The 25,897-nt window shown below is 57.3% G+C and overlaps 6 protein-coding genes across 6 annotated transcripts; 4 read left to right on the forward strand and 2 right to left on the reverse strand.

Moving 5' to 3' along the window:
* Positions 1-485: 485 nt before the first annotated feature.
* On the reverse strand, positions 486-4,326 carry DCS_04338 (zinc finger domain-containing protein; the record flags this gene model as incomplete). The annotated part of the gene is made up of 4 exons (XM_040801649.1): positions 486-2,574; positions 2,647-3,044; positions 3,136-3,622; positions 4,295-4,326. 4 exons carry the CDS (start codon positions 4,324-4,326, stop codon positions 486-488), a joined length of 3,006 nt encoding a protein of 1,001 aa, XP_040656682.1.
* Positions 4,327-8,726: 4,400 nt separating this feature from the next.
* Positions 8,727-10,722, forward strand: DCS_04339 (Patatin-like serine hydrolase; the record flags this gene model as incomplete). Its single annotated transcript, XM_040801650.1, has 3 exons — positions 8,727-8,793; positions 8,878-9,451; positions 9,522-10,722. The coding sequence occupies 3 exons, from the start codon at positions 8,727-8,729 to the stop codon at positions 10,720-10,722; spliced, it is 1,842 nt and encodes a 613-aa protein (XP_040656683.1).
* Positions 10,723-14,199: 3,477 nt separating this feature from the next.
* DCS_04340 (Zn-C6 fungal-type DNA-binding domain protein) lies at positions 14,200-16,757 on the forward strand (the record flags this gene model as incomplete). The annotated part of the gene is made up of 5 exons (XM_040801651.1): positions 14,200-14,487; positions 14,560-14,666; positions 14,729-15,228; positions 15,310-15,718; positions 15,800-16,757. 5 exons carry the CDS (start codon positions 14,200-14,202, stop codon positions 16,755-16,757), a joined length of 2,262 nt encoding a protein of 753 aa, XP_040656684.1.
* Positions 16,758-18,773: 2,016 nt separating this feature from the next.
* Positions 18,774-19,914, forward strand: DCS_04341 (oxidoreductase family, NAD-binding Rossmann fold protein; the record flags this gene model as incomplete). Its single annotated transcript, XM_040801652.1, has 2 exons — positions 18,774-18,839; positions 18,910-19,914. 2 exons carry the CDS (start codon positions 18,774-18,776, stop codon positions 19,912-19,914), a joined length of 1,071 nt encoding a protein of 356 aa, XP_040656685.1.
* A 555-nt stretch (positions 19,915-20,469) lies between these two features.
* Positions 20,470-21,329, reverse strand: DCS_04342 (thioesterase family protein; the record flags this gene model as incomplete). The annotated part of the gene is made up of 3 exons (XM_040801653.1): positions 20,470-20,815; positions 20,881-20,931; positions 21,244-21,329. 3 exons carry the CDS (start codon positions 21,327-21,329, stop codon positions 20,470-20,472), a joined length of 483 nt encoding a protein of 160 aa, XP_040656686.1.
* Positions 21,330-22,370: 1,041 nt separating this feature from the next.
* DCS_04343 (DRAP deaminase) lies at positions 22,371-23,918 on the forward strand (the record flags this gene model as incomplete). The annotated part of the gene is made up of 1 exon (XM_040801654.1): positions 22,371-23,918. The coding sequence occupies one exon, from the start codon at positions 22,371-22,373 to the stop codon at positions 23,916-23,918; it is 1,548 nt and encodes a 515-aa protein (XP_040656687.1).
* Positions 23,919-25,897: the final 1,979 nt, after the last annotated feature.

Raw genomic sequence — 25,897 nt, forward strand, 5'->3', positions numbered from 1 at the left:
CACATGCCAGGCATTTATTTTATACATGTTATAGGACTCGGATCGTAGTGCTCGTCCAATCAACTCCAACTTTGAGCCAATGGAAGGAAGCACGAATGGCTTGTCCGCCCGGCCCTTTGTATTCACAATGATTCTCATAGCTATCAGCATCAATGAAATAGGATATAAACCGAAGACTCTGCAAAGTGCGCAATTCTTTCTCCCGCCCCTGCATCATGTTGAACCTTTGAAAAAAAGCATGACGCCCATGAATGTAAGGAAGAGAGGGAACAAAGAGGTATCGTATCGTCGAGGTCATTCATTCGTTGGCGTCCAATGTCCTGGACATAGATCCGTCGCAATGGAACAATTGTGCAACAGCCTGCATCAAACGCAGGGTGTTTGAAAAGTACATACAGGAATTGGCCGTGAAAAGCGAGAAAACGGGGTGTCTACGATTCAACAATCAGTCTAGTCAAGAGCCGAAAGTGGCAGGGACCGCGCTGTCACTCAGCCGATGGCTGGCCCTCGTCATGGTCGTTGGTCGGTTGCGCCTCCATCGAGCATGAATCTTCCATCTGAGAAGAGTCCGTCATCGGCATGAGCGTAGACGAGTCCCTGCGATCCAGCAGTGCGTTGCCGTTCACCACTGTCCCTCCGGCAGGGCCGTTGCTGGCGCAGAGTCGATATTCTCCACCGCCCTTGGGCTCGATGATCCCTTCCTGGACGGCCCATTGGGCGAGAAGGGGGTCGACTTCAAGGCTCTGAGACTCGCCCTTTTCCATGTGGCGTCCGACGTGCTCCGTCCACTCATCCCAAGAGCTGGGGCCTTCAAACATGTGCTGGCATCCGGGCTTGGGACAAACCGACATTCGCGGCGGCTGGCGTCGCGTGACCAAGCAAGTCTGCTGCAACTTCTTGACGTGCTCGTCCCAATCGGCCACCAGCTCGTTCTCAGCCTTGGACATGGCCGCTCGCTTGACTTGAAACGGAGCGTGCATGCGACGGAGGTGCTGCGTGAAAAGGTCCTTGCGGTTGAACTCATTCCCTTTGCCTTCCACCGCACTCTGCGGGCACTGCGAGCATCGGTAAAATTGCAGGCAGAGGTGCTGGGAGGCCATGTGCCGCTTCCACTCGTTCTTGGAGCCAAAGGTGCTGGTGCAGCCGGCGAAGGAAAAGGCGCAGGGGAAGGGCCGAGTATGGGCGGCTGCGATGTGCTTTCGCAACGACGACAGGTCCTTGAACGGCGCGTGGCTGCAGTGGCTGCAGCGAGTCGCCAGTTTCGGGACGGCACGTCGAGCAGCCTTGAGGCGCGAGTGCGACGTCGACTTGGGTTCCGCTTCCATGGCGGCTGTGCTCACTTTCGGGTTGCTCGCATCGTGAGCTTGCTGGATGTTGTCTCGCACAGTGCTAGGCAGAGAGTCCGGCAGGCTCGTGCGGGGGCGCTGGCCGGCAGGGACGGCCTCATCGCTGCAGTGCCGCACGTGGCTCAGAGCCTTGAGCTGCTCGGCCGCCTCCTGCATCTCGGCGGAGTCTTGGACTTCATCCTTGGGCTTCGTTGGCCGCGAGCCGGAGGCAACGGACGCGTAGGATATCCGCGTCGGGCTCCCTTGGGCGAATTGCGCATCCGATCGGTCGCCCTGAGGAGGCTTGTCCCGCGACACCAAAGGTTGGAAGGCGGGCTCGTGGCCATCAGGTTTCCGGTGGATGCGAGCTGGCGTCCCTGCAGCCAGCTCCCTAGCTTCCAAGAGAATCCGACCGTCCTCCACCTCCTTCGCAGACGGCCTCACACCGCCCGGACCGACCAATTTCTCGTACACGTGGATCATGTTGTGGGAGCTGATGTAGCCGAGGAAGCAGCAGACCTTGTCATGCTGGACGACGTCCCATATTGAATGAGGCATCGATATGAGAAGCATGGTGGGGGGGCCCAAGAACATGCCCTCGACGGCGATTTTTGACGCCAGAGGGGGTGTGTTCTGAAGCCATTGGTTGAAGAAGGCCATGTCGGGGCTCGCGTCGCCGACGAATGTGGTGCAGACGAGAATTCGAGCCTCGTCGAACCTGAGATCGGCAACAGAATCGAAATCGATGAGGTCATCTTCCCTCGCTCGGGTCGCATTATTATGACCATCGGTACCCTCCGCACCGTGCTGGGATTCTGGCCTTCGTGACATGAGGGGAGCAAGGATGAGATTTTGGCCCTTGTTCGATGACAAGGCGAAGAAGAGTGGCATGCGGCTCCGGGGAGATAAGTCGGTGTTCCCGCCATTAGGAATGCGCGAGGTTTGCAGCAACTGCTGCTGTTTCTGGGACAATAGCTCGTCGTACAGCTTCTGAACGCTGAAGGGTCTGCCGGTGCTGAGCTTGTGCAGCGCGTCGGTGAGGTTGGCGGTAAAGGACTTTGTCGAGTCGTCTCGAGGATTTCCGCCTGAGGGATGGGCGGCAATTGCCTGCTTGATGCTGTGACTACCAGCGAGGGGGGCGTCGGCAATTCCGCATGAATCCAGCAAGAGAAGAATATCCGACTGAGCATCCTCCAGCAAGCAACGGACACCATCCCACTTAATTTTGACAGCGTCTACACGGTCATCGCTGCAGATTTGCGGTCAGCCGGACAGACTCGGTGCACGACAAGCAATGAATCAAGCATTTTCCAAAACTCACCATGCCCAGTACAGCTGATTGTCGGAGCCGAATTGGTCATGGCCAGCGTAGAATACTATCAGGAGTTGGCCGGGCCTGGTACTATCGAGAAATGTGGCCAGCTTCTGGGCCAGCTTGGCGCCGGAGTGTGGAATGGCGGGTATCTCCCATCTTTGCGTGTCGAAGCCGTACTGCTTCTGGAATACACGTTCGAGGGATGCGATGTCGTTCTCAAAGTGGTCATCTCCCTGCCAGCTCAGCAGCAGGACGGAGGCGTTCATGTACGTCGGCCGTTCGGTCCGACGCTGTATGAGCATGGCGGCATCCTGCAGATGGCGGGCAAAGGATTCGAAGTCATGGCGTTCGGCAACGGGGGGCGGTTCATGGACAGGGTGCTGTTGCTGGGACGGCTGCTGTGACTGTACCTCCAAGTCCACATGTCAGCACGGATTGCAAAGAAACGAAGGACACGGCCAAAGACGGAAAAATTGGGAAGCTAGGGAGGCGGACCGATTCGTATGAATACTGGACGGGTTGAGAGTTGAGGGCCGAAGGGTTGACTTTTGGAGCCAGCTTCCGCTTCTTGCTGGACGGCTCCATGAGCGAGCAGAATGGGAGGTGGAAGGATGAGAAAGGCCCAGGCAGTGGTGAGGAGACAAGGTCTTGGCGAAGTTTGAGGTAGTCGGGGAAGAAGCCGAGCAGCGCTTTTCGCCTCGATGAGCGACGCGGACGAGGAGGGGGCCAAGCAAAGGACCAGGCAGGCCTAGGGCTCTTGATCGGACGAGCAAGCGGAAAGAGCAGGCGAGCTCGAGGAGGGACGAAGAGAGAAAACGGCTCTTGGCTCGCTGCCAGCTTCCATTGGCCCTCTCTCACGGCGGATTCACGAGGAATTGAAAGTTGCTGAGCGGAGGGGCCTGGCTCGGGGGGCAGCGTCGTCGGGGTCAGGTCGAGGCTAAGGGTTCTGGGCAGGGCTCCAATAGGCGAGGCTGCGGCTTGGCTGCGGAGGGGAAAATGGGACCCAAGTTGGCATGGGCGAAGATGGCATGGGCGAAGACGAGCCACAAGAGCCGACGGGCTGTACGGAGTGCTGGACGGAATCCCAGACGTTTGCTGCTGGTGGGGGGAGGGGGGGGGCAATGGGCCTACGATTGGCCGGTAGCCGAAGCGGGCGTGGCACAGGCGAGCAAGTTCACGCAGGTGCCGAATGGGTATCCATTCAAATCTACTGTACGGTACGGAGTCGGTATAAATACTCCGTACTCCGTACACTTTTGTGCACTAAAATTCTGTGGTACTACAACATGTAAGTACACCTACAGTGCAGACCAGTGACGAGCAAGTACAGTGCAGTGCAGCGAGTGTACCACTACTTGTGCGTACTGGGTACTTAGCAGAGGACGGGATAGTCAATAAGTACTCCGTTCTTGCATGTATAATTACTGCATGGACTTACAGTAAGTATGATGTAGCCGTAGCATGCAAATGCAACTGTCCTGCTGCACGCGCCATGCTACTTGGTACTACTTGGGTACTCTGTATGTACTACATGCATGTACATGCACTCCGTACTCCGTACTCCATACGGTATTAATTATTCACTCCATTCAGCTGTAGTTGTATATTATCCAGAAGCCTCCGGAAGTTCAAGACCGACCTTGGCACGACGCACCAATCGCCATGGCCTCTTCCGTTGCGAAACATGCCGAGTCTGTGTTAATTCAGGCGGAAGACAGTGCAAGCAGTCAGGTTAGCGGGATGCTGTTCTTACCTGCCGGCATGTCAGAACGCGCATCCGCAGCCTTGTCGACGGGCATTCGCCCTCTGCTTCGTTTCGTAAGTACTCATCATGACGATCAGAGAATTTCACATTGATATCGCACGCGTAGGAGAACCGCATGCTATTGTATCGAGGTCGCGGCGGTGGCAGGCAGGTATCTGGTCGGTTCGATCGTCGTTTTCTTCACGAGACATGGAGTCAAAAGACAGACCCCATCAGGCGACCATGGCCACGAGCCTCGAGCTGAACAGGCTCACGCCTCCCGGCACATCATCTACCTCATACCTTGTTGGGAGTGCCCCTCATCTGATGGCGATGCCGCTGCGCTCGACTGGTGCCACGCCATACAGGCAGAAAGGGTATCCGTCACAGCTGCAGGGACCAGGGTGTGGCTGGCGAATTGGCTCAGTCTTGTCCGCCTTGGGCCATTGTGCGACGGTAGAGACGGCCTCGGGCCTGCACGCGCACGCATCGGAACGGCCAACTGAGCCAACTGAGCATTGAGGGGTTATCCCGTCGTGCGAAATCGTATTCATACGCACACCACTTGGCCGCATCCCGAACAACTCGAGGCTTGATACCGGATCTCCCATGCGGTGCTATTCAGCCGGCACTGCCTGCCTCGCTGCCAGTTTGACGCTCTACTCGCCGGCGCCGCCGCTTCGGAGACGGAGGCCGAGGCCGAGGCTTAATTCGGACTCGAGGTCCCCTAGGTGAGTGTGAGTGGTGAGACTTTGTGCGGGCAGTGAGACAAATGCAAACCAGAGCGGTGCGGCGGGCTGAAAGGGACGGTGACGGAGAGCACTCGCGGATGGGAGGTGACGTTGCAGCGCGTTGCCATTTGCTCCCAAGTAGCGCACATCACATAATAATACTTGACTACACCTACTTGCGTGTACGTTGTATGTTCCATTTCCAGCCTTGCGCCCGCTTGCCCTAGTCGCTCGACTCGGCTCTGCAGCCCCGACGAAGGACACGCAGTGCAGATGTCCAAAGGCTATTCAGCACGGGCGAAAAAGGGTGCGAAAACACCTACACCTCTCTACAGAATAAGCGCATGAACTGAAGGGCTGGTTGCAGCAGCTTCTGCGTGCCCTTCTACTTCTCGTGCTTGCTCCAGTTGTCGAACCCATCGATCGTTCCGCGATTGTTGTACGCACGTTGAGAGCGCATATGAAATGGACTATGTGAGCGTGATTGGGCTGATAGGAGGATAAGCAGGTACCAACTAGTAGGTAAAACACAGTACATGAATTTGCGTGTAAGCGAGGACGTTCTCCAGTAACACAGCCACCGACACTAAGCCCCGCCGCTAGCCTGCCAGGCGTTGGAAGGTGTACTTGCATTTACATGACATGTGCATGCGCACAAGCACCATACCTAAGTACGGTAATATATTAAGTAATTGCCTACTGGGTACTCTGTACGGATTACACTACTGTATTACAGTACTCTGTATTACTCCGTAAGTACTCCGTACTGGTAGAAGGAAGCGGTTTGTAGCATTACATGTACTACGTACTCCGTACTGCGCAACTACCTGTAGGTACCTACCTAGTAGTAATATATAAGTACTACTAGGTACTTACCACTACACATTGTACACCACCTACATGTACCTACTATTAGCGTCTGGCAGCGAATGATTTTACGACTTGTTCAGCAAGTGTTTAATAACGAGAAGTACATTCCTATACTCTTCGTTGTTGGCGTCCTCGAAATTCGTGGCCAGTTCAAATACACTTGCGCCGTTCTTGCGATTAATGCATCGACATTGGCTCCTTTCCATTGTGCCTGCATCACAAACTGCCCCTGGCTCCAATGTCGAGTTTCATCGTGTCGATTTAAATTCCTCATCATCTCCCGCGTTACGGACCACAGCCCGGGCCTGTCTTTGTCCAGTTCGCTGCATGATGGTTCGGATGAAATGGAAGCGCTTCCCTCCATCCAATAGTCGCGTTCCCCATTTGTCGGCGATTTGATGTCAACATTCGTATTATATTTCCTGCTGCGTCGAGATGATTGTCTTCCTACTGTGTGAGAAAGTTGAAGAAGCCATAGGGTCAATGTGGTAATTATCTGGCAAAAATGCAGCATCATAGATTGCAAATGTCTCGATAGTTGGCACCCATAAAAAATGCGACATGCTCTTACCGCACTCGAAGAATGTGCAAATCTTATAAATTCATTACTACAAATGGTCGGTACGCATTAGGAATGCGCATGCAGAATCACACTTACCAAGCAGGTATTTTCACGGGGCAGTTGTTTGTCTCTTGCGAGAATTGCGAGCACCCGCCACCATCTCATAGCGAAAGTGCCAGGCAGTTACTACAGGTATCCCGTACAACATCAGTGCTAGGCATTCAAATTGGTACTATATCACAACAAACGGATGGCGTACCCGCTTGGCGGAGTTCACACACACGGGGACTATCATCAGACTGGTTGGATACTGTCTCTTTTTGGTGCTGATACCTTTTGAAGGCTCTGTTTCGCTCGACAGTCCTGGAGGAAATCATCCCCAATATATTCGAGAGTCATCACCGGCTTGTACTTCTTACCTATTATCGCAATTTTGATTCGCTACAAAGCACTCGTGTACTCCGCACTCAGTACCAGCACTCGCATTGACGAACACATTTGCCAGTCGAGCATCAATGCAAGATGCAACTCTCTTAACGCTTAGGGAAAAGCATCGGCATTGTTGCGAGGCAGAACCAGGCAAGCTCGCCATCACGCCAGAGCCAGTCGAATGCCAAGAAATTAAGCTTTCCCCAGCCCACGGTTGAGAGACGCTACGAGCGCCTCGTTAAATAGCCGTCGTTCGCCAAACAGGGCAGTGCACGAATGGTGGGCACTAACGATCACCAGCTGCCCAACGCCACCAGCTGCGTCTGGGTGTTGTGCTTGGTTTGCGCTGCGCCGATTGCTGCTGGACAAGCGAACAAACCAACAGGATCTGCCGACCTTCCTGGCACCATACCGAGGTTTCCCGTTCCATAGATTGTGGCAAGAATGCGCTGAAGCACTAAGCATCTTCTGCTCCGTACATGTACAAGCATGTATGATGTAGGGAGTGGTTGCGCTTTTTTTTTCTTGCACACTCTTGTACTTACTTATACGTACTTGTGCAGAGCTAACCAAGAGCACATGCTCTGCCAGTGTGAGGGCGGAGATCAGTCGCAGCCTGATCTGCTGCCAAGCCTGGGGTATGCTGCACAGCCCAGCTCCCCCATAGAAACGAAACGAGGCCAGCAGGCAGGCTCGACAGCAAGATTCGCCTCGTTCGCAAACCGGTTTTCGGTCGCTTCCCCTCGTCCCCTCAGCCTCGTAGTGCATCTTCTCCCGACCTGCATCGTCAAGCGCTTGAAAAATGGGCGCGTCGTCATTTAGAGTTGACGCCAACTGCCGCTTCCTTCTGTGTGATCGTTCCGTCCGGTCCCCTGACGAGCAGGGAGGCCGCCCTAAATCGCGGGCACCTCCGCCTGGGAGTGGTTTGTACCACTAGTGCCTTTGTACTAGTATCCTTCTTTGGCGGGCCGCAGTCGCGCTACATCGAATTAGCACCTGAAGCCCCGCCATAGCTTTGCCTCAGCGACGTACCGGTACCTGAAAGTACTGTACAGTACAAGAACTTGCAGCGGGTTAACAATAGGTGCCCCAGCCTCTCACGAAAAAACCAGCTGACCCCACCTCACGTCGCACCCGCTTTCTGAGATCGTGCTTCTTCATCTCCGTACTCCGGGGGAGGTACAAAGTAATGTCTCATACGGATTTCAACCTTATTATATCCAGCACCTACCATAGTAATGTAGTCAGCTGTTCCTACGCTGTGGTGGCATTGGTAGCCTTGTTCCGTTGCTGCGTAGTACTCATCGAAACGTTTGTGGAGTTCAGCTAATAATTATTACCAGCCCCTACTATTACTAGGTACTAGGTATTACTGTACGCCGTACTTCGGTACCTAGTGCTTCTCCGTATGGCGTCGGTGCATGTAAGTACTTACTTGTACAGTACTTGCACTTGTAGAACGAGGAATGTACCCAGGTACAACAACCAGTAAGTACGAGGTTCCAGTGGGGGTTGCGTCACGGGCAGCTGCTGGCTGAGGCGAAGTCATCATCGACCAACGAGTCAGCCTCCTCCTCAGCGCTAGAATCCCAATCCCAACCTCGCCCAACGCTTGACCATTTCCTCTTTCCTTCGAGATCCCGAGGCGGCGGACGAACTTGCTCCCGCGCACATGCTCAAGCGCCATCGCCCCTTGCTTGATAGATAGCTTATTCACCCCGGCCTTCGAACAGTGATTCCATCCTCAACCATGGACTACAACGGAGTCCGACGCAAGGACACCACCAAGGGTCCGCCTTTGCGCATCCTCTCGCTTGGTAAGAATGCCCTATCCCCCGTCCATCGTCCCCCATTTTTGCCGGCCTTTGGCCGCCTTCCCGTTCGTCACTGACCAGCCGCAGATGGAGGAGGCGTCCGTGGCTACTCGATGCTCATCATCATTCAGGAGATTATGCATCGAACCTTTGTCGAGACCGAAGGCCGTGCCCCCCGTCGTCATGAGATTCCCAAACCGTGCGATCACTTCGACCTGATCGTCGGCACCGGCACCGGCGGCCTCATCGCCCTCATGCTCGGTCGTTTGCGCCTCGACTTGGAGACGTGCAAGGAGCTTTACGTCCGCCTGACGCGCATGGTTTTTGAGACGGACAAGACCATTGCCGGCATACCATACCGCTCCACCCTCTTCAAGGCGAGCCGTCTGGAGGAGGCCATCAAGCAGTGCGTCGGAGAACACACCGTCTTTGAGAAAGAAGGCAACGACGGCGATGACGACGACGAATTCGAAGCCGTGAATCCTCTCAACCCCGCCCAGCACTCGAGCGCATACCCGACACGGCACGCGAGCAACGCGAGCACCATCAGCTTCAGCGCCAGAAGCCCTGCGGCCCAAATGGCAGCCAGACCTGCCTTCAACCCGAGAAGGGGAAACCCGAACGCGCGGCTGTACGATGAGCGGGAGACCAGGACCAAGACGTGAGTGCATCGTCCCACCCTGTTGGCCGACAGAGCTAGGCCGACACGAAGCTGACCCGCGACCGCGCAGTGCCGTGACGGGAGTCTACAGGGGATCCCCTCGAGGCGCTCCGCCTGCGATGCTGCGATCGTACGATTCCCGTCGTGAGCCGCCGCCCGAGTTCGACTGCAAGATATGGCAGGCCGGGCGAGCGACGTGCGCCATCGGACTCGCCTTCAAGCCCATCCAAATCGGCCAGTCCTGGTTCCACGACGACGGCGTCGGCACCTTCAACCCCGCCCCGGAGGCTCTGGACGAAGCGGTCGTCAACGAGTGGCCGGGTCGAGACGTCGGCGTCTTCGTGAGCGTCGGGACCGGTCGTCGACCCAAATCGAGCGACGCCAACCAGCAGATGTGGTACGAAGGCTTTCTCGGGGACTACGCCGAAGCCCGAAGGAGATTGATCGCCAAGATTGAGCGGTGCGAGGAGATTCACGGCATGATGCTACGCGAGCGCCTGTCCAAGCGGGGAGTCAACCCGGAAAGCTACTATCGGCTCAACGTCGAGATCGGAGTTGGCGAGTTTGGAATGAACGAGTGGCACAGGCTCGCAGACATCAGCACCGGCACCCGGCGGTACATGGCCCGCGAATTGGAGCAACAGATGATTCATGGCATCTCCACCAAACTCGCCAAGATCCTGAAGGCCAAGCTTCGCTGGGAGCGGGCGGAGCGGGGGATTCCGGATCTCGTCAAGACGACGTTGACAAACAACCTAGAGATGCCCCTCGCCGTCGAGCTGCCGGGCGACATGCCGACCTCGTTCGCGCCCCGCAGCCCTCTGAGCCGGTCGTCGTTCGAATCCGGCTCGGAGAGTTTACAGGTGGGAAAGACGCAGCCAGTGTCACCTCGAAGCTCTCACGATCGGATCGGCCCCGACATGGACCGGCCGCTGCCACCGCGTCCGATTAGCGAAACCTCGGCGGCGTACGTGGAGGAACCGGACCGACTGCACTTTCCGTCCCCGACGCCGTTGCAGTACCGACACGCATCGGGCGCCGACAAGATCGCCATCATGAGCGCCGACGAGCATCCCCGGCCGCCGCCTCGGCAGCAGCCGCTGCCTCCTCCTGTGCCTCCCAAGACGCCGCTCCCCGACAGCGAGCGTCACTTTCAGCAGCATGTGGGCGGCAGGGGGCACAGGATGCCCACGCCGCCGTATCCCTTGGACGACGAGCCGCCGCCGCCACCGGTGAACATGGCACGAAAGCCGGACTACCGGGGCAGGTGATGACGGTGGTCGTTTCGTGAAATCCATCTTGGCCTAGTTATCGTCGTTTCTTCTTCGGATTTTCATTGGGACCTTGCGGGCGTTAGAGGTGTTGTCGGAACGGCAGCGTGACCGGACGGACTGGTGGCGGTTTGCCCATGATGCATTTCGATCCGGCTATTTGATGCCACATGCGTTGTTGCGACCTACGACTTTCATCCAATGCACATGGACGAAAAATATGGACGATTTACGAGAGAGAGAGATGTATACCCAAAGTGGTCGTGGCTACGTACACGCCGGTGCGATGGACTGAGTTCAGGTTACAAATGTCGAGGCTCTGATCGATACTCGCTATCGACATAGGAAACCAACGATAGTGATCAAAGATATATCATCGTGCCAGTGACCATGCATCATACGCATGTTAAATTGTCTCCATCGTCCCATTCCTGACGAGTGCTTCATTCTGTACGATTCCAATGGGACATGGTCGAGATGTTGTCCGAGCCAACATCGCGATAATATTGTAGGGGGATCCGTGATACGTCAAGCATTTTGCCAATCATCTCGGGCCATTGGCTCCATCGACACACGCGACAGAGTAGATAGAGACCGGTGCTATTTGATCGATCAGCGTGCGGCGCAATGACATCTTCATGTTGTGCCATCGTGATTCTTGAATTTTTTTCGATTCCGTCATAGGCTGTTCATTCGCCATGGACGACCCTGGTGCGGAGGCTGCAACATATCTCGTTGCAAATATCGGCAGGGATCAAGGTTTGATAAACAGATGCGGTATCGTACAGATGTATCTATCAGTCGACAATCAGTCGATGCTCCTGTCGCCTAAGATCCCCTGTCGGCGCATTTCCATGAAGGAATCGATGGCCCAGCCAAGGCGGCATGGTTTAGGGTCTCAGCATCCTCGACTTTCTCGGCTTTCTCGGCACCTGCATGGCGGACCTACCTTGCCTCTAGCCGGACGCAAGCGATGGACAAGGGGAAGGAGAGCACCTGCTATCCGTCAACCCAGAATCACTGGGTAGCGCACAGCAGCATGACGACGTAGTAGGGAGGCAGAGCATCAGCCGCTCGGGTTCGGCCCGCATCGTATCTTCTACCGCCGTGTCGTGCGTGGCACATCTCGATCTTGCACCTTGAAAGTGGAGAGGAAATAGGTATCCTTGTGCATTCTATGGCAGTGCCATGGCAGCCTTCATTGCGGCTCTGATCGCAACCCAACTCCGTAGGGGTCCCTGGCACATGCAACGAAATCGATGCAAACGTATTCAACGCTTTCAATGGCCTATTGGGCGTGTTCCTTGCTCGACTCCATTACGAGAGTGTTAAGGTCGAACAATGCAGCGATACGACTTGGCGAGTGTGTCGTCTGAAAGGAGGAGAAGGGGGGATGTAGTGGTAACTGGGGAAGACGAGGGCAATCACAGGCCACCCCCAACTTATCAAGTACAGTACAGTACAGTCAGCGCCAGTGCTTATACGAGCGAGTGCTTATTAAGAGCATCGCATGGTTCTAGTGGCCCCAGCGTTGCGACAGGAACTCTAGGCTGGCACCTTCCTCGTGCAGCAGTCAATCAAAGCAAGTAGGAGCGGCCGTGAGAAAATGAGGCAAAAACTGCAATTGTTCCCCTCCTCGACCTCGCCAGTCTGCATCATGCAACCATCAAATGCCGTCGGAAATCACACAAAGTCACCTTGACACCACACACGAGCACGAGCACGAGCGTGCTCTCGTTTCCCTCGCAGCAACCAAATCGGCTACCAGCCTCCCCCACTGGCCAGCACATGCATCCCATGCCCCCACTGCTGCAGACGAGGCGCCAACCATGCGAGATGGGATGGGCCAGGATTGCAGGGTTCGTGGCCGGTAGAGAATCACGTCGTGGCCTGTTCGGTCGGTTCGAGTCTGTGCGGTTCCGTGAGAGTACGGACAAGTTACGATTGGCTGGCCAGTCGCCTGCGTCGTGGCTTGGGAAGTCGGCCGACCAAGTTGCGTCAACCAACGGGCCAGGGTGATGTTCGTCACACCTGTCCATGGATGGGCGAGCAGAGGGCGCAGGGCAGCCTGGGGTTTGCTTGCCTGATTCACTGGGACCTGTCGTCGGTGTCGCCGTCTCTCTCGAGTCAAGTCGAGCGTCGAAACTCATCACCGAGCAAGGGCGTGAGAAGGGCAAGCCAACGCAACCTAGGCTCGCCTGCTCGTGTCCAAGTGGTTAGTGGCCAGGGCCGGGCGTCTCAGTCCCGCTTTCACGGAGCTCGGAACGGTTGGGAGCTGCACGCTGGGACATGGCATGGCAGCCGGGATGGGGCAGCTAGCACTTGGGAAGCTTGTAATAGCTTGGTCGACAAACCCGGTCCATCTCCATGCGATCCCTCTCCCCTCTCGCGGACCTTCCCGTCACCTGCGAGATGGCATGCAACCTTGTTCGGCCGCCGGTGGCCCTGATATCGCTAGCTCACACCCGTTCTTGGGCATGGCAATTCGGAGGAACGGGCCAGCCAGCCAGCAGTGTTGAATGCCTGGTCAGAGACAAAAAACCACAGGGTGGCTTTTTTTGGTTGATCGAGGTCGCACCGAGATCCGGATCCGCCACCACGTCATCCATGCCTCGACTCCTCTGGCTCTCGCGAGATTGCGGCATCCTCCCCTCCTCCACCACATGAGGTAGCGACCCCTCCCAGAGCCGCATTTCTCTTCCCTATTTACCAGCAGAGAGGCGGTCATCGCATACCCTTCCCTCTCCTTTCGACGTCCGCCCGCGCTCCCTCGCCTCTCGACCAAAGCAGACTGCCGTCACTAGTCGTCCACCACAAGAGAGCAGCAGCTATAATAGGCTTACATATATCCATTCCACTCAGGCGGGCACCGCAGCATTCTGCCGCTGGCACTTGTTGCTGAGCATGAGCCTAGCCCGGCCCAGACTGGTCGGCAGTTGTCTATCCAATCCATCTCCACTCCGCCGACATTGTTGGCAAGCGAAATCCAGCTCCCGCTCACCCGTTCACTGCCGATCAGCTCGAACCCTGCCAGCTTTTTCCCTCTTTCTGCTTTGCTCCGAGTCGCTAGCCAAAGAGCCAAGCTCGGACTCGCCGAGCTGAACGCAGCTCATTAGCTAGAGCAGAGCAGTTGCGCTTGGACATGGCAAAGCCCGACGACTTGCAGACGCGTGGGCCGCTGCCGCCTCCGCCACTGCACCCGCACCCGCATCCGCATCCGCACCTGCGTCCACATCCGCACCCCTCGTTCTCGCCTCCATCCGCGATAGCTCCCGCCCTCATTTCGACGCCAGTCCAGGCTCCCAGGTGCTCTCCACCCGGCCTCGTTTTCAAGACAAGATTCCCATTGGCTTGCAAGGAGTGCCGACGGAGAAAGCAAAAGGTCAGTCTCGGCCGAGTGCATCACCCGCCCCAGCCGTTCAGCGTCTTTCACTCCCTCCCGGATGCATCCCCTGAGGCAGGCTACTAGGGGCCAGGATGCCGGCCATTCAGCTCGGCTCATCAGTGTCGATGCTTGCTGGGGGAGATCTGTGCCACGGCTGCAAGGCAGTGCAGAGTAGCGCTGCGGCCGCTCTCTTCTTTCGGGAACGGATCGGCAGCGCTGCCCTGCGCAAAGCTTCGGCTCGAGCCGCGTTTCGCATGCTTCATCCTGCTTCCCACCGCGCCTTCATCGTCCCGGTCACTAACGGGCCTCGCTATCTTGCAGTGCTCCCTGACGCAGCCATGCACAAATTGCGCCCGCAGGTTTCCGCAGCCCGCGTGCGAGTACGGCGCTGACAAGGCCAAAAGGTGCGGACCCTCCTTCCGCCACCGACCGACCTTCACCCTAACTACCAGCCGGTGTGGCATCCCGGACTCGTCCTCGTCCATGCTGCCATGCGGCATGCTTTGATGGAGAAAGTCAGGCTGCCCCTGGCCCGGTCGTTTGCCTGCGAGGCCGCCGCGTCAGGTAAAGTCGTGCGGATGAACAGCGACGGTGGCTAACGGGTAGCAATCCGAAATGTAGACTCATTCATGCGCCGACATCGCTGTCCCGCAGCCGCGTTGCTGAGGCTAGCGGCGGTCTCTACTCCCACTTGGACATGGAGACGGTCCACGACGCCCTGCTGCAAGTCGAAGGGCAGGTCGACGGCGCTATGAAATATGCCGGAGCCGCCGCCGATCACTGCTTCGCTTCGACATATCGACCCCACCAACGAGTCGGTTCCGCCCTCCTCATGAGCGGGCAGACCAATGACCCCGAGCAGCTGATGCGACTCCGTTTTCGGGACAAGACGGGCACCCTCGACGGTCAGGGCATCATCGAGCTCCTGCAGTTCATCCTCAGGACGCGATTGAAGGTCACCAATAGCATCATCAAGGATGAGTGGCAGATTGACGGCGAGCATTTGATACGCGCCATCCACGAGGCGAGCCCGCCGAGCACGTCCATCTCCAGGTTTGACGATGAGATTCGCTACCTCCCCATGGCTCCGACGAAGATGAACAAGGAGCTCGTACGCACCCGTGAGGCTCCCCTCGGGCGAACCCAGCGAGTTGCGCGACTTTTTTTCCCGCTCGACCTTCTCGCTGATGAATGCTGATTAGACCTCCAACTCATGAGCCGTTTCAAGGCATCGCTGGATGGCAGCCCCCGACCCAACAACCGGTTCATGAAGCACTGGATTCCCTTCTCCATACAAGACCCCTTGGTCCTGCACGTCGTCCTGTGCTCCACCGCAAGCTTCCTCAACGAGACGGGCAGGGTGCCGAAAATGATGCTGCTGGTTCATCGCGCCACGGCGACGCGGATGCTGAACGAGCACATCAGCAACGCCCAAGTATGCACGGACGATTCCGCCATGCTCGCCGTCGCGCAGTCCATCTTGACTTCATGGTACTGGGGGGGCACGGAGGAGCTTCACGCCCACATGGCTGGCTTCAAGAGAATGATTGAGCTGCGAGGCAGTATGCAGAACTTGGGCATGGAAGGCTTCACGAGCAAGATTGCACTCATGTACGTGGTTCAACGGTTTGCATGCCGGCAATGGGTGGTAGGGGCGACAGGGACGGCATGTGCTAACGTGGATGCTTGCAGAAACGACTTTGTCATCGCCCTCGTGCACGAAACCGAGCCTCTGCTGTTCGGCGTGCCGGGCTTTGTGTTCGACGATCCTCTCCGCTTGCCGCTGCAGGTCAACTTCAACTCGCCTCTGCTCTTCGAATGCCCTCCCTTCCTCAGCCCTGCCTCTCCAATGCTGTTGCACGCGTACACGGCGCGGATTCTCGACGAGGTGAGGACGCTATCGAAGCTGGTTGTGGACCTGCCGGTCCACCCGACCCGTCAACAGCTGGAGAGCGTGTACCGGACGGTAAACGCTGCCCTTTCGGTCATCGAGTGCGTGCCCGAAGATGTCACCTTGGTCATCAAGGAGAAGAACGAGGCGGCGGCGGCCGAGGCGGAGTACGGCTCGGCTGGACTGAAACGAAAGCGGCAAGCGAGCGAGGCGCCAACGGCGCGGAAAGCGTGGACGACCGAATCGGCCGTGCGTGCGACGGCGGCGAGCGAGAGGCCGGACCTCGTGCACCGGTGCGTGCGGAAGACGGCGCGGATTTATTGCCTAGCAATCCTCGAGCGCATCCCGACGAGCAGCGCATGCAAAGAGTCGGACTTTGCCCAAATCTGGGAGTGGGCCTGGGGAGCGGGACTGGATCGTTGGGCGGCGCTCAGCGGCATCTTCGTGTGGATGATGATCGCCATCCTCGGCAGCTCGCTGTCGACGATCCACTCGCGCATGGCCAAGACGATGATGGTGACGGGCTTCATGTACCTGGGCACGGAAAACTGGCACGTCGCGGCGGACATTGCCGACGCCGGCCTGCGCATTCAGCGGTGGCTCCGCGGCGGCAGGTCGGCGCTGGACGACGGAACCGTCAGCGCCGCCTGGGGCGGCGAGAGGGTCATTGAGAAGCACGGCTTCCTCTTCAAGGATGCCATGCCGGACATTGTCCAGATGTGCGATGAAGGTGAGCAGGGGCCCGAGGGTGAGGACTGAGGGCTGGGGGCAAAGGGAATCACCGTGGTGTGTTGACATGCCCTTCGCATCAAGATGGAAGGCGGCATGCCTCGTTGAAGAGATGACGAGGGCACGAGGATGCTCACGACCCAGAGAGCGCTCTTGCGGCGCACGGTCACGACATGCGGGGTTCGGGATGCGAAACAGTCATGGAGGTGTCCCATGGACCAGGCAAGCGAGCACTGGCACCAGTCGTCAAGTTCCCGTTGCTCGACTGTTGGGTCGTCGCACGAGTGCCCCATTCGAGCACGAGCACGAGCAGGCAGCCGGCCGGTGCTACCAAGGCAAGCCTGCATGGCTCTCCGGCTTTTAGATTGGGTGGCACGGTTGCGGCGCATCATGCATGCAATGCCACGTCGACTCTGTCCTTGGGTCTCGCGAATCGAGCGGGGGTCCCGTCGACGCTCGTCAACATCGACGGATGCGCAGGGCAGTGCCGGTCGTTTGCAAGGGGCAGCACAGCTTGGCTGCGGTATGAAGGGTTAGCAGGAAGGGGGTGCGTGGTGCAGTGGTGCGTGGCAGGTTGTTCATGCAGGCCTCGGACGTTGGATGTACTTTTGATATATGGACGATGGGCCATTGACGAGGCGGGGTCGTCGGTTTCTCGGCAGATGTACGATGAGCGGTCTCAGTCTCGTCCGTGTGAGCACCAAGCCAAGGCGTGCGTATCGTGTAGAGGCTTGCATACGGCCACGATGGCGTGCGAATGCACACCTAGTATATATATGGTGTGTGGCATGGATGAGTCTTGCGCTGGGGTACGTGGTTCCAGAGTCAATTCGAACGACAGCGGCCGTCAGTTCGCGCGCACGTCAGATTTCCAAAGTCAGCGACTATCGAAGACAATCGCGAACTCGGGCATTATTCACATGATAACGGCAATTCTACCCATGCGTCGATCGATTGCGAAGTCGACTGGAAAAGTGACGGTCGCGCGGGGTCTCCTCGCCTCACCGACGAAGCTCGTCATCATGCATCGCCAGTACCGGCGAATTAACAGCAACTTGCAGCGATTCCAGGACTGGCCTACAACAGGCGGGCGTACGCTGAAGCACGATGGCGGTGACGATTGCTGCAGGGGACGGCGGCGTCGATGGGGCGTATCGAGGGAGCCGGGTGCGAGAATCATGTACATCGAGCAGCTCTACCGATTCGAGGAGCAGGCCAACGCACAGACCTGATGGAGGCCGAGAATGGGATTGTGTTTCTGCTGGTGTTACCAAATTGGGTTACTGTCAGGTTGTGGTGCAAGATCTAGGTGATGCTGAGGATGATGTTGCGATGAAGTTGGGCTTGTGGTTGAGTTTGAGGTTGCGATTCACAAACGGATGAAGGCGCCACCACAGTTCGATTAAAAACCTGAATGAGATGAGAATCGATAATTCACTGAGTCAATCTGTCGGCTGGCAATGGATAACCTCGCCCGATGGATGGATGGATGGATGGCTGGACAGAATAGGAGGATAAGAGACTCTTGGGATAGGTACAGGGTAGGTGTACGTGGATGGATGTATGACGCAATTGAGTCTACGGCGTGAGAGGGGAGAGCTGCCATGCGGATGACGGACGTTTATTGCCGAGCAGAACTTGACCGCGATTCCTTAATATTCTGCAAAATATCTTATCAGTAGCGGTGTCGACACTCGTGTTCCTATTCTGATGGCCACGAGATCAAGACTGCGGGGCAGGATTGAGAAACGAACTACGGAGTAAGCTTGCAGGTAAAACGGAGCAGCTACTGTACATTGTTATATTATTAGCTGCTGCCCAAGCCAATCGACTTGGCTTCCTTCCAACCAACTTTGACCACGCAACGCCTATCATTCATCTGAGCACAACGGTGCAGACGGGTTTCCATCTTCCATAGATTTCGGGGCGTCAGTATCCATCGACTGGATAAGGAGCAGCAGCAGCAACAACAGGCGTGTTGGCGGTGGCGATAACGACACGACAATTGACACAACAAATCGACCCGACACAGAGCGTACTGGAAGGATGGCGTCATCACCGATCGGCGTAGCCATCATCGGCAGCGGTCATTTCGCCAAGGAACAACACCTGGTGAGTGCCGTCGGCAGCGGAATTGTGTCAACGAGAACTGATGCTGACCGATGACGACGACCACAACCAGCCCGCCGTGCTTGGTTGCAGCTCACTGCGACTCAAGGCCATATTCTCTCGCTCGCTGTCGTCGGCGCAGGAGGCGGCCAAACTTGTGCCGTCATCGTCGACGACGCCTGTGCCCGACCTGTACGCGGCTGACGCCGGCCCCGGACGTGAGTACGACGATCTCCTCGGCCGGGCCGACATCGTGGCCTTCATCATCGCGCTGCCAATCGTCGCACAGCCGGCCTTTGTCGAGGCCGCCCTCGGCGTCGGTAAGCACGTGCTGGCGGAGAAACCGATCGGGCCGGACGTTGCCACAGCCCAGAGATTGATTGCTTTCTCGAAGTCGTCCAAGGCCTCCTCGGGGGCGACCCTCTCGGTGGCCGAAAACTTCCGCTTCGTGCCGCGCCTCGTCTACGCCCGCGATCAAGCCCGCCGGCTCGGTCGTGTCACCCACTTCAGCGTCAAGGTCATGTCGCTCATGAAGCCCGAGGCCAAGTGGTACCGCACCGCCTGGCGCCAGACGCCCGCCTACCAGGGCGGCTTCCTGCTGGACGGCGGCGTCCACCACGCTGCCGCTGCGCGCTTCATCTTCCTCGCCGGCGACGAAAACCGGGCGGTTGACGTGCGGGCCTTCAGCGACCGCGTGTGCGAGCACCTGCCGCCCATCGACAGCGTCGCCGCCATCGTTCGCACCGCCTCGTGCGCTACCGGCACCGTCCAGCTCTCGGCCGGCTCGCTCATGGACGCCTTCGAGTGGGACGTGGCCTGCGAGCGCGGCAGCGTCAAGTCTGCGGGCGAGACGGTCACGGTACGGACCGCCGACGGCGCCGCCCCCGTTGTCGAGCAGTTCGATCGCGTGTCGGGGGTGCCCGAGGAGGTGGCCGCCTGGGCCGCGGGCATCCTTGCCGGCACGCCCGACCCGCGGCAGAGCGCTGAAGAGGCTTTGGCCGACCTCGAGTTCCTCGAGAAGATATTCCGAAGCGGCGAAGATGATGGCGCGCTCAAGCAATACGAATTCCAGTCATGATGGCTGTTCGGATGAGGACAATATGGAAAGATAAAGGCCAGATCATTGTACGCACAAACAACCACACAAGCCGAACGCATACATACGATAGAATACACGCCCCCCTCCCATCGGCGCCTTGACTGCGTGCACGCACGTACATGTTCGTAGACACCTCATCAACTTCGTCAAGGCAGAGTCAAGCGGATCAAGGCCGAGTCAAAAAGAGTCAAGCAGAGTCAAGTAAGGGCGTGTGCTCGGTACCTAACGATACCTGCTACGAATACATGCCGATTGAGTCAGCATGCAACACTTCAATAGTCCGCTTCCCGAAACTCAAAAATCGTCCAGCTTCGTCATCCGCTTGCAACGCCATCTCCATCCAGATTGATCGGGATACACTTCTACACGCCGCACGTACCACCCTGCTCGAGGGAGGGGTCGGCTGTCTTGGAATACAACTCAAGAGCATGATGCACGTTGTTTACACGTTTTTTAACAGCTGAGATCTCGCGCGTAGAACAACGTGGCTTGTCGGTTGCCAATGGTGGCCAATGCTCCGCAGCCTACGACAGCTCACAGCTTGCTCTGCTCGCCAGTAATGCATAGTTTCTCCAAGCCTCGGCGCAGCTCCACAGCCATGCCGTCCCTGGGTGGTCGGCCCGTGGCCCGGTCGACAAAAACGTGGACGAAATCGCCGACGGCTTTGACCCGGTCGATGCCCTGCTCGAAGACGGCGACCTCGTACGTGACGCTGGAGCGGCCCAGCTTCGTGACGCGGACGCCCACCTCGGCGACGGCTGGGTATGCGACTGCCGAGAAGTAGTCGGTCGCTGTATGGGCCACAAGCGGATGCTGCGAGGAGCTGGGGGGGTGTAGGCCGCAGTGCTCGACCAGGTAGGCGTTGACGGCCGAGTCGAAGCTGACGAGGCGTGAGTTTAGTCTTTGGGCAGTGACGACGACGGGAAAGGAGAGGCGCGCACGCACAGAAAGTTGTAGATGGAGTTATTCATGTGGTCGTACATGTCGTTGTCATTCCTGGCCGTCATCTCGTTAGTTTGACCAGCTTGCGCGCAGGCGCCTGATGAACCTTGGGTGCAGGGGAGTTTCGACCGAAAGCAAACGCTGTAGCATCTAACTTTCATCTAGGCGGATAGTCTAAGGTGGCCGTAGCCTATCAGGCTGACGGGGTGACGGCCTGTCGTTGGCGACGGCTGAACTGCACCTCCATCGCTTGGGCCTGCGATGTTGTCTGCTTCGACGGGGTGTGGATAGCAATAAATGGCAGGCGGGCGGGAATGAAAGCGCACGAGCAGAACAGAATTAACAAAACAATAATGCGAAGCTTACCATCTCGTCCGATAGTCTAGAATGTAGGGGTAGTCCCGTCTGGAGCGGGCCTTGCGCTCTGTTGATGAAGACGAACGCGGCGGCATGGTGTTTGCTGCTCCTTACTCGCAACTACGACTCAAAGCCCAGATGCTCATGCCGACTAAAAAAACGGCCACCTGTGTTCTTGGCGGAACGGAATTCAAATGAATCGGGTTGGAAGGGGGTGAGATTGAGCAGGAGGACGAGGGCAGACGGCGGAAGAATGCGAAATAGAACAGGAGGGCATCAACCAAGTCGGCGTTGAAAGTCGGTGTTGAAAGTTTATCATGCGTTCCTGCGGCAAGAGGTTGGCCGGGGAGGGGGCGGGGGGCAGCGAGGTTGTGGGACAGTGACAATTGTCATTCAATAGCTGCAACGGGGCGATGTCATCGATGGATGATGCATTGTGAGGAATGTGATACGAGTGCATGAGTATGACAGCACAGGTGTAGACACGGCGTACCGTGTTGAGATTCAAGCATTTGCACGGAGTACTTGGTGGTTCGAGCCGATTGCTGACATAATTCCACATCGAAGAGTGGTGCCAGGCTGCTCAGAGCACTGCTACAATAAAGCACTGCAGGCTAGTACTCGGATGCAATGAGCAGAACGACTTTAAGTACAAGTATTATCAAAGTTCTGTATTAATGATTACTCTACGTACATGTACAAGTACGTACGTACAAGTACGTTAATAGTTATAATACATACAAGTGTACGGAGTACACTTGCATAAGTATGTAAGTACGGAGTAATTATTTAATGTAATTAATCCGTACCCAAGTTCACCTACAGTAAGGAAGTATAGTACGGAGTGAGTACAAAGAACTTGTTCGAACAACACAACTCTGTACCATCCATTACGTAATCCATCAGGTTCCGACAGCTTCTTGGTACCCCGCATGTAGAGGGGTGGATTCTGCCTCACTTGACCGCCTTTTTTTCTGCCAACAATCCTCGTCGAGCCCCGCCGACGACGAAGGATGATGACGGATACAGCGGCACATTCAGCCTGCAACGCCGATTATTCGTTCGACATCCGGCTGGGGATGATAGTTCGGGCCGCGTCGCGACGTTTCGGAACGCTACTCGACAGAGCAGTCGCCATGGCGGTGCCCGACATGCACGCCCCCGCCCCTGCGGCGGACTCTGCGGCGGACTCGACGTCGACCTCTCCGTCGGCTCCGTCACCTGCCATGACGGCCAATGGGATGGAGAGTGGGCCGAGGGACAAGCAAAAGACGAGCAAAAAATGCAAGTCGAGGGTGCTCATACCCGAGACTGACGAGGTCCTCATCACGCCGATACTGCCCATCTGGCCGCCGCCGTACCACTTCGAGGACGACCTGCGTCGGGTGCGGCCGTACCATTGGACGTACAACACCTACTGCAAGGAGCGGTGGCGCGGTCGCTCCCTCATCGACATCTTCGAGTCCGAATTCCGTGATCGTCCGACCGAGTACTACCGCAGCTCGATGGAAAAGGGTGACATTTGCGTCAACGGCAGGCGCGTCGGACCCGACTACGTCCTGCGCAACGGCGACCTCGTCTCCCACACGCTGCACCGGCACGAACCGCCGGTCACGGCCGAGGCGGTGGGCATCATCCACGAGGACGACGACATGATTGTCATCAACAAGCCGTCGGGCGTGCCCGTCCACCCCGCCGGCCGCTACAAGTTCAACTCGGTCATCGAGATCATGAGGGCCGACCGCGGCCAGGACTTCCTGCCGCACCCCTGCAACCGACTCGACCGGCTGACGAGCGGCATCATGTTTGTGGCCAAGAACGTGACGGCGGCCGAGGCCATGGGCCGTAAGATCAAGCAGCGGTCGGTGCGGAAGGAGTATCTCGCCCGCGTCGTCGGCGAGTTCCCGGACGGCGAGGTCGTCTGCGACCGACCGATCCTGCAGATCTCGCCCAAACTGGGCCTGAATAGGGTGCGGGCCAACGGCAAGACGGCGCGGACGGTGTTTAAAAAGCTCGCCTACTACCCGCCGACGGCCGGGAGCGTCGCTTGTGGCCGGCAGGAGGAGAAGGAGGAGGAGAAGGAAGAGGAGAAGGAGGAGGAGGAGGAGGCGGCGGCGGCGGCGGCGGCGGAGGGAACGCAACAGAATGCGTGGCCCAAGAGGCAAGGCTACTCCATCGTCCGCTGCCTGCCCGTCACGGGGCGGACGCACCAGATCCGCGTGCACCTACAGTTCCTCGGACACCCGATCCAGAACGACCCCATCTACGCCAACCAGCGGGTCTGGGGCCTCAACCTCGGGCACGAAGACGCCGACGGGACGGAGAACACGGACGAGGACGTCATCAGCAGGCTGTCGCGCATGGGCAAGGACGAGGTCGCCCAGGCCGTCGTCTACTACGACGAGATGGTGGACAAGTACGAGAAGCGGAGGGCGGAGAAGATGACGGGCGAGCTGTGCGAGCTGTGCGACACCCCGCTCTACTCGGACCCGGGCGCGCACGAGCTGTCACTGTGGCTGCACAGCCTGCGGTACGAGGATGCCGAGGGCGCATGGTCGTACCAGAGCCCGCTCCCCCGCTGGGCCCTGCCGCCGGAAGGGGTCGCAGGCCCGACCACGGTCGGCGCCTTGGACGAGCTCGTGCAGGCCATCGAGGAGGACAAGGCCGAGGCGACGTCGGCGTGACGGAACGTTGGTACGGAGCGGAGCCATGCACCGGGTCGCTCCCGAGCCACGGAGGTGTGGTTTCGCAGCAATCGATTTGCCGGCACTTTCTTTTTTGCCAGCGCTTCCTTTCGTGTTGCCAGCCGACATCGTACGCGCGCCTCGCCACGGATGGGCCGGAAGGCAGGCAGGCAGGCGGCGGACGAGGGAGGCACGGAATGGGCGGCGCCTCGCGCGGCGGAAGGGAAGGCCGATTGCTGAAGCGACGCCGCTACGCCATGACCTGTGCACTTGCGAGCACTTGTGCGGTGCCACAGCACCTTGCTCTGCCATCACTCGGTACCAGCGAGTACGTAGCACGCGGTGACGGGTCAGCGCTGGCTCGACGTACTTGCAGTATACAAGTACGCAAGCAAGCACATGCCACTTGTCTGGTCGACTTGCAAGTCCGTGTAAACTGATCTACAGTATGTGTCTACTGTGTACTGTACAGACTGGTAATACACCAACACTTGGGTATAGGAAGTACTGTAGGTCCAGTCCCTACAAGGACCTGCCTGTTACTACGCACCGACTTGGGGGGTTACCTACTGGTAAGTACTACCAGGTACCTAGTAGATACTATAGGTACCTGCCAATGCGAACATAACACGATACGCTGAGGGCGCCTGTGAGACAGAGGCCAGAGTGAGTGAACGGGTGCCAAGCACGAGGCGCAGGTGTGCACCGAGGTGGAAGTACAGGCTCCCACTGCAAGGCTCGTACCACCACCAACCGGGTGGCAGCACGTACGGAGTGTAGGCAGACAGGCACTCCGTGCGGAGCAAGAAATGCAAGCAATACGGAATATTCCGTACTTGTGTTGCAACTGTAATACACACCGCTGATATGCCCGTTCCAGTTGATGGAGGCTCCGCCAAATCAACCCCAACTCGACCCCGGCGCTTCGTCCCCAGGAAATAGCATGCCAAAGTGCATGTGCACTGCATGTACTTACTCCGCACGGAGCACAAGTATAGACGAGCTTTGAATGGGCGGCAATAATACTAAACGACACCCCGTCCTATACCTGGAGTCGGCGTCAAAACAAGTCCCCCTCTCATTAACTTCAAAGGGCCCAGGTTCTGAACTCAAACGCATTGAAGGACCTGGCATGGGTACGGAGTAGTTGTACTTGATATTAACAAAGGAGGACTAGCGAGGGTGACGGCGCTAACGCGCTGATACGCACTATGGTTTGTGCAAGTCGATATAGTCGCAAGTACGGAGTAGTTGAGTACATGAGTACATGCAGGCACTGGTTCGTGCTGCTGACCGCCGCCGCTGGCGCCGTTCCGGTACATGCCTACCTACGCAGTACACATCCGCCGGCGAGGCACCGCCCACGAGTAGCAAGCAGCGACTGAAATAAAAATGCAGCGCGTTGACGGAACTGCATGCCCTTTTATGATGTTCTCTCTCTCTCAACGAGGACGTGGCTTGCTCTGAATTCCCGTGGCTTCCGGAGGATAGTAAACAGTAATAGTTAGTTGTAAGTACGTCTGTGTGTGGGTGTACTTAGTGGTACAGTGCTCGAATCGAGAAGTACTGAAGTACTTGCGGAGTACGGAGTACAGTGCTTGTGGACATGGAGCATCGTGTAACTTTGTTCCAGGTACTTATGACCCTGGCATGTAAGCACACCCAAGTATTATACGAGTGCAAATATCGGTGTAGATGTGTACTTACACCTACAGTACTCCGTACACTTACTTACTGTACACGCAAGTACTCACTTGTATATGTGCAACTACTTGAACGCTTACAAGGACTTATTACAGCTAGTTGCACTGTACAGGTACTGCAGGTGTGCAACTACATGGCAGTGCGTACACATAACCTACAGTAAGTAAGTACTTGCAAGTATGAGTGCTCCGTGCTCCGTACTGTACAACTACAGCACACCTAGGTAGATACGAGTGCAACTCGGCGCTACGGCTCATGCAAGTACCTGGTACAGT

The sequence above is a fragment of the Drechmeria coniospora genome, chromosome 02 (genome assembly GCF_001625195.1).
Source record: "Drechmeria coniospora strain ARSEF 6962 chromosome 02, whole genome shotgun sequence".
In the NCBI taxonomy this organism is placed as follows: Eukaryota; Fungi; Ascomycota; class Sordariomycetes; order Hypocreales; family Ophiocordycipitaceae; genus Drechmeria; species Drechmeria coniospora.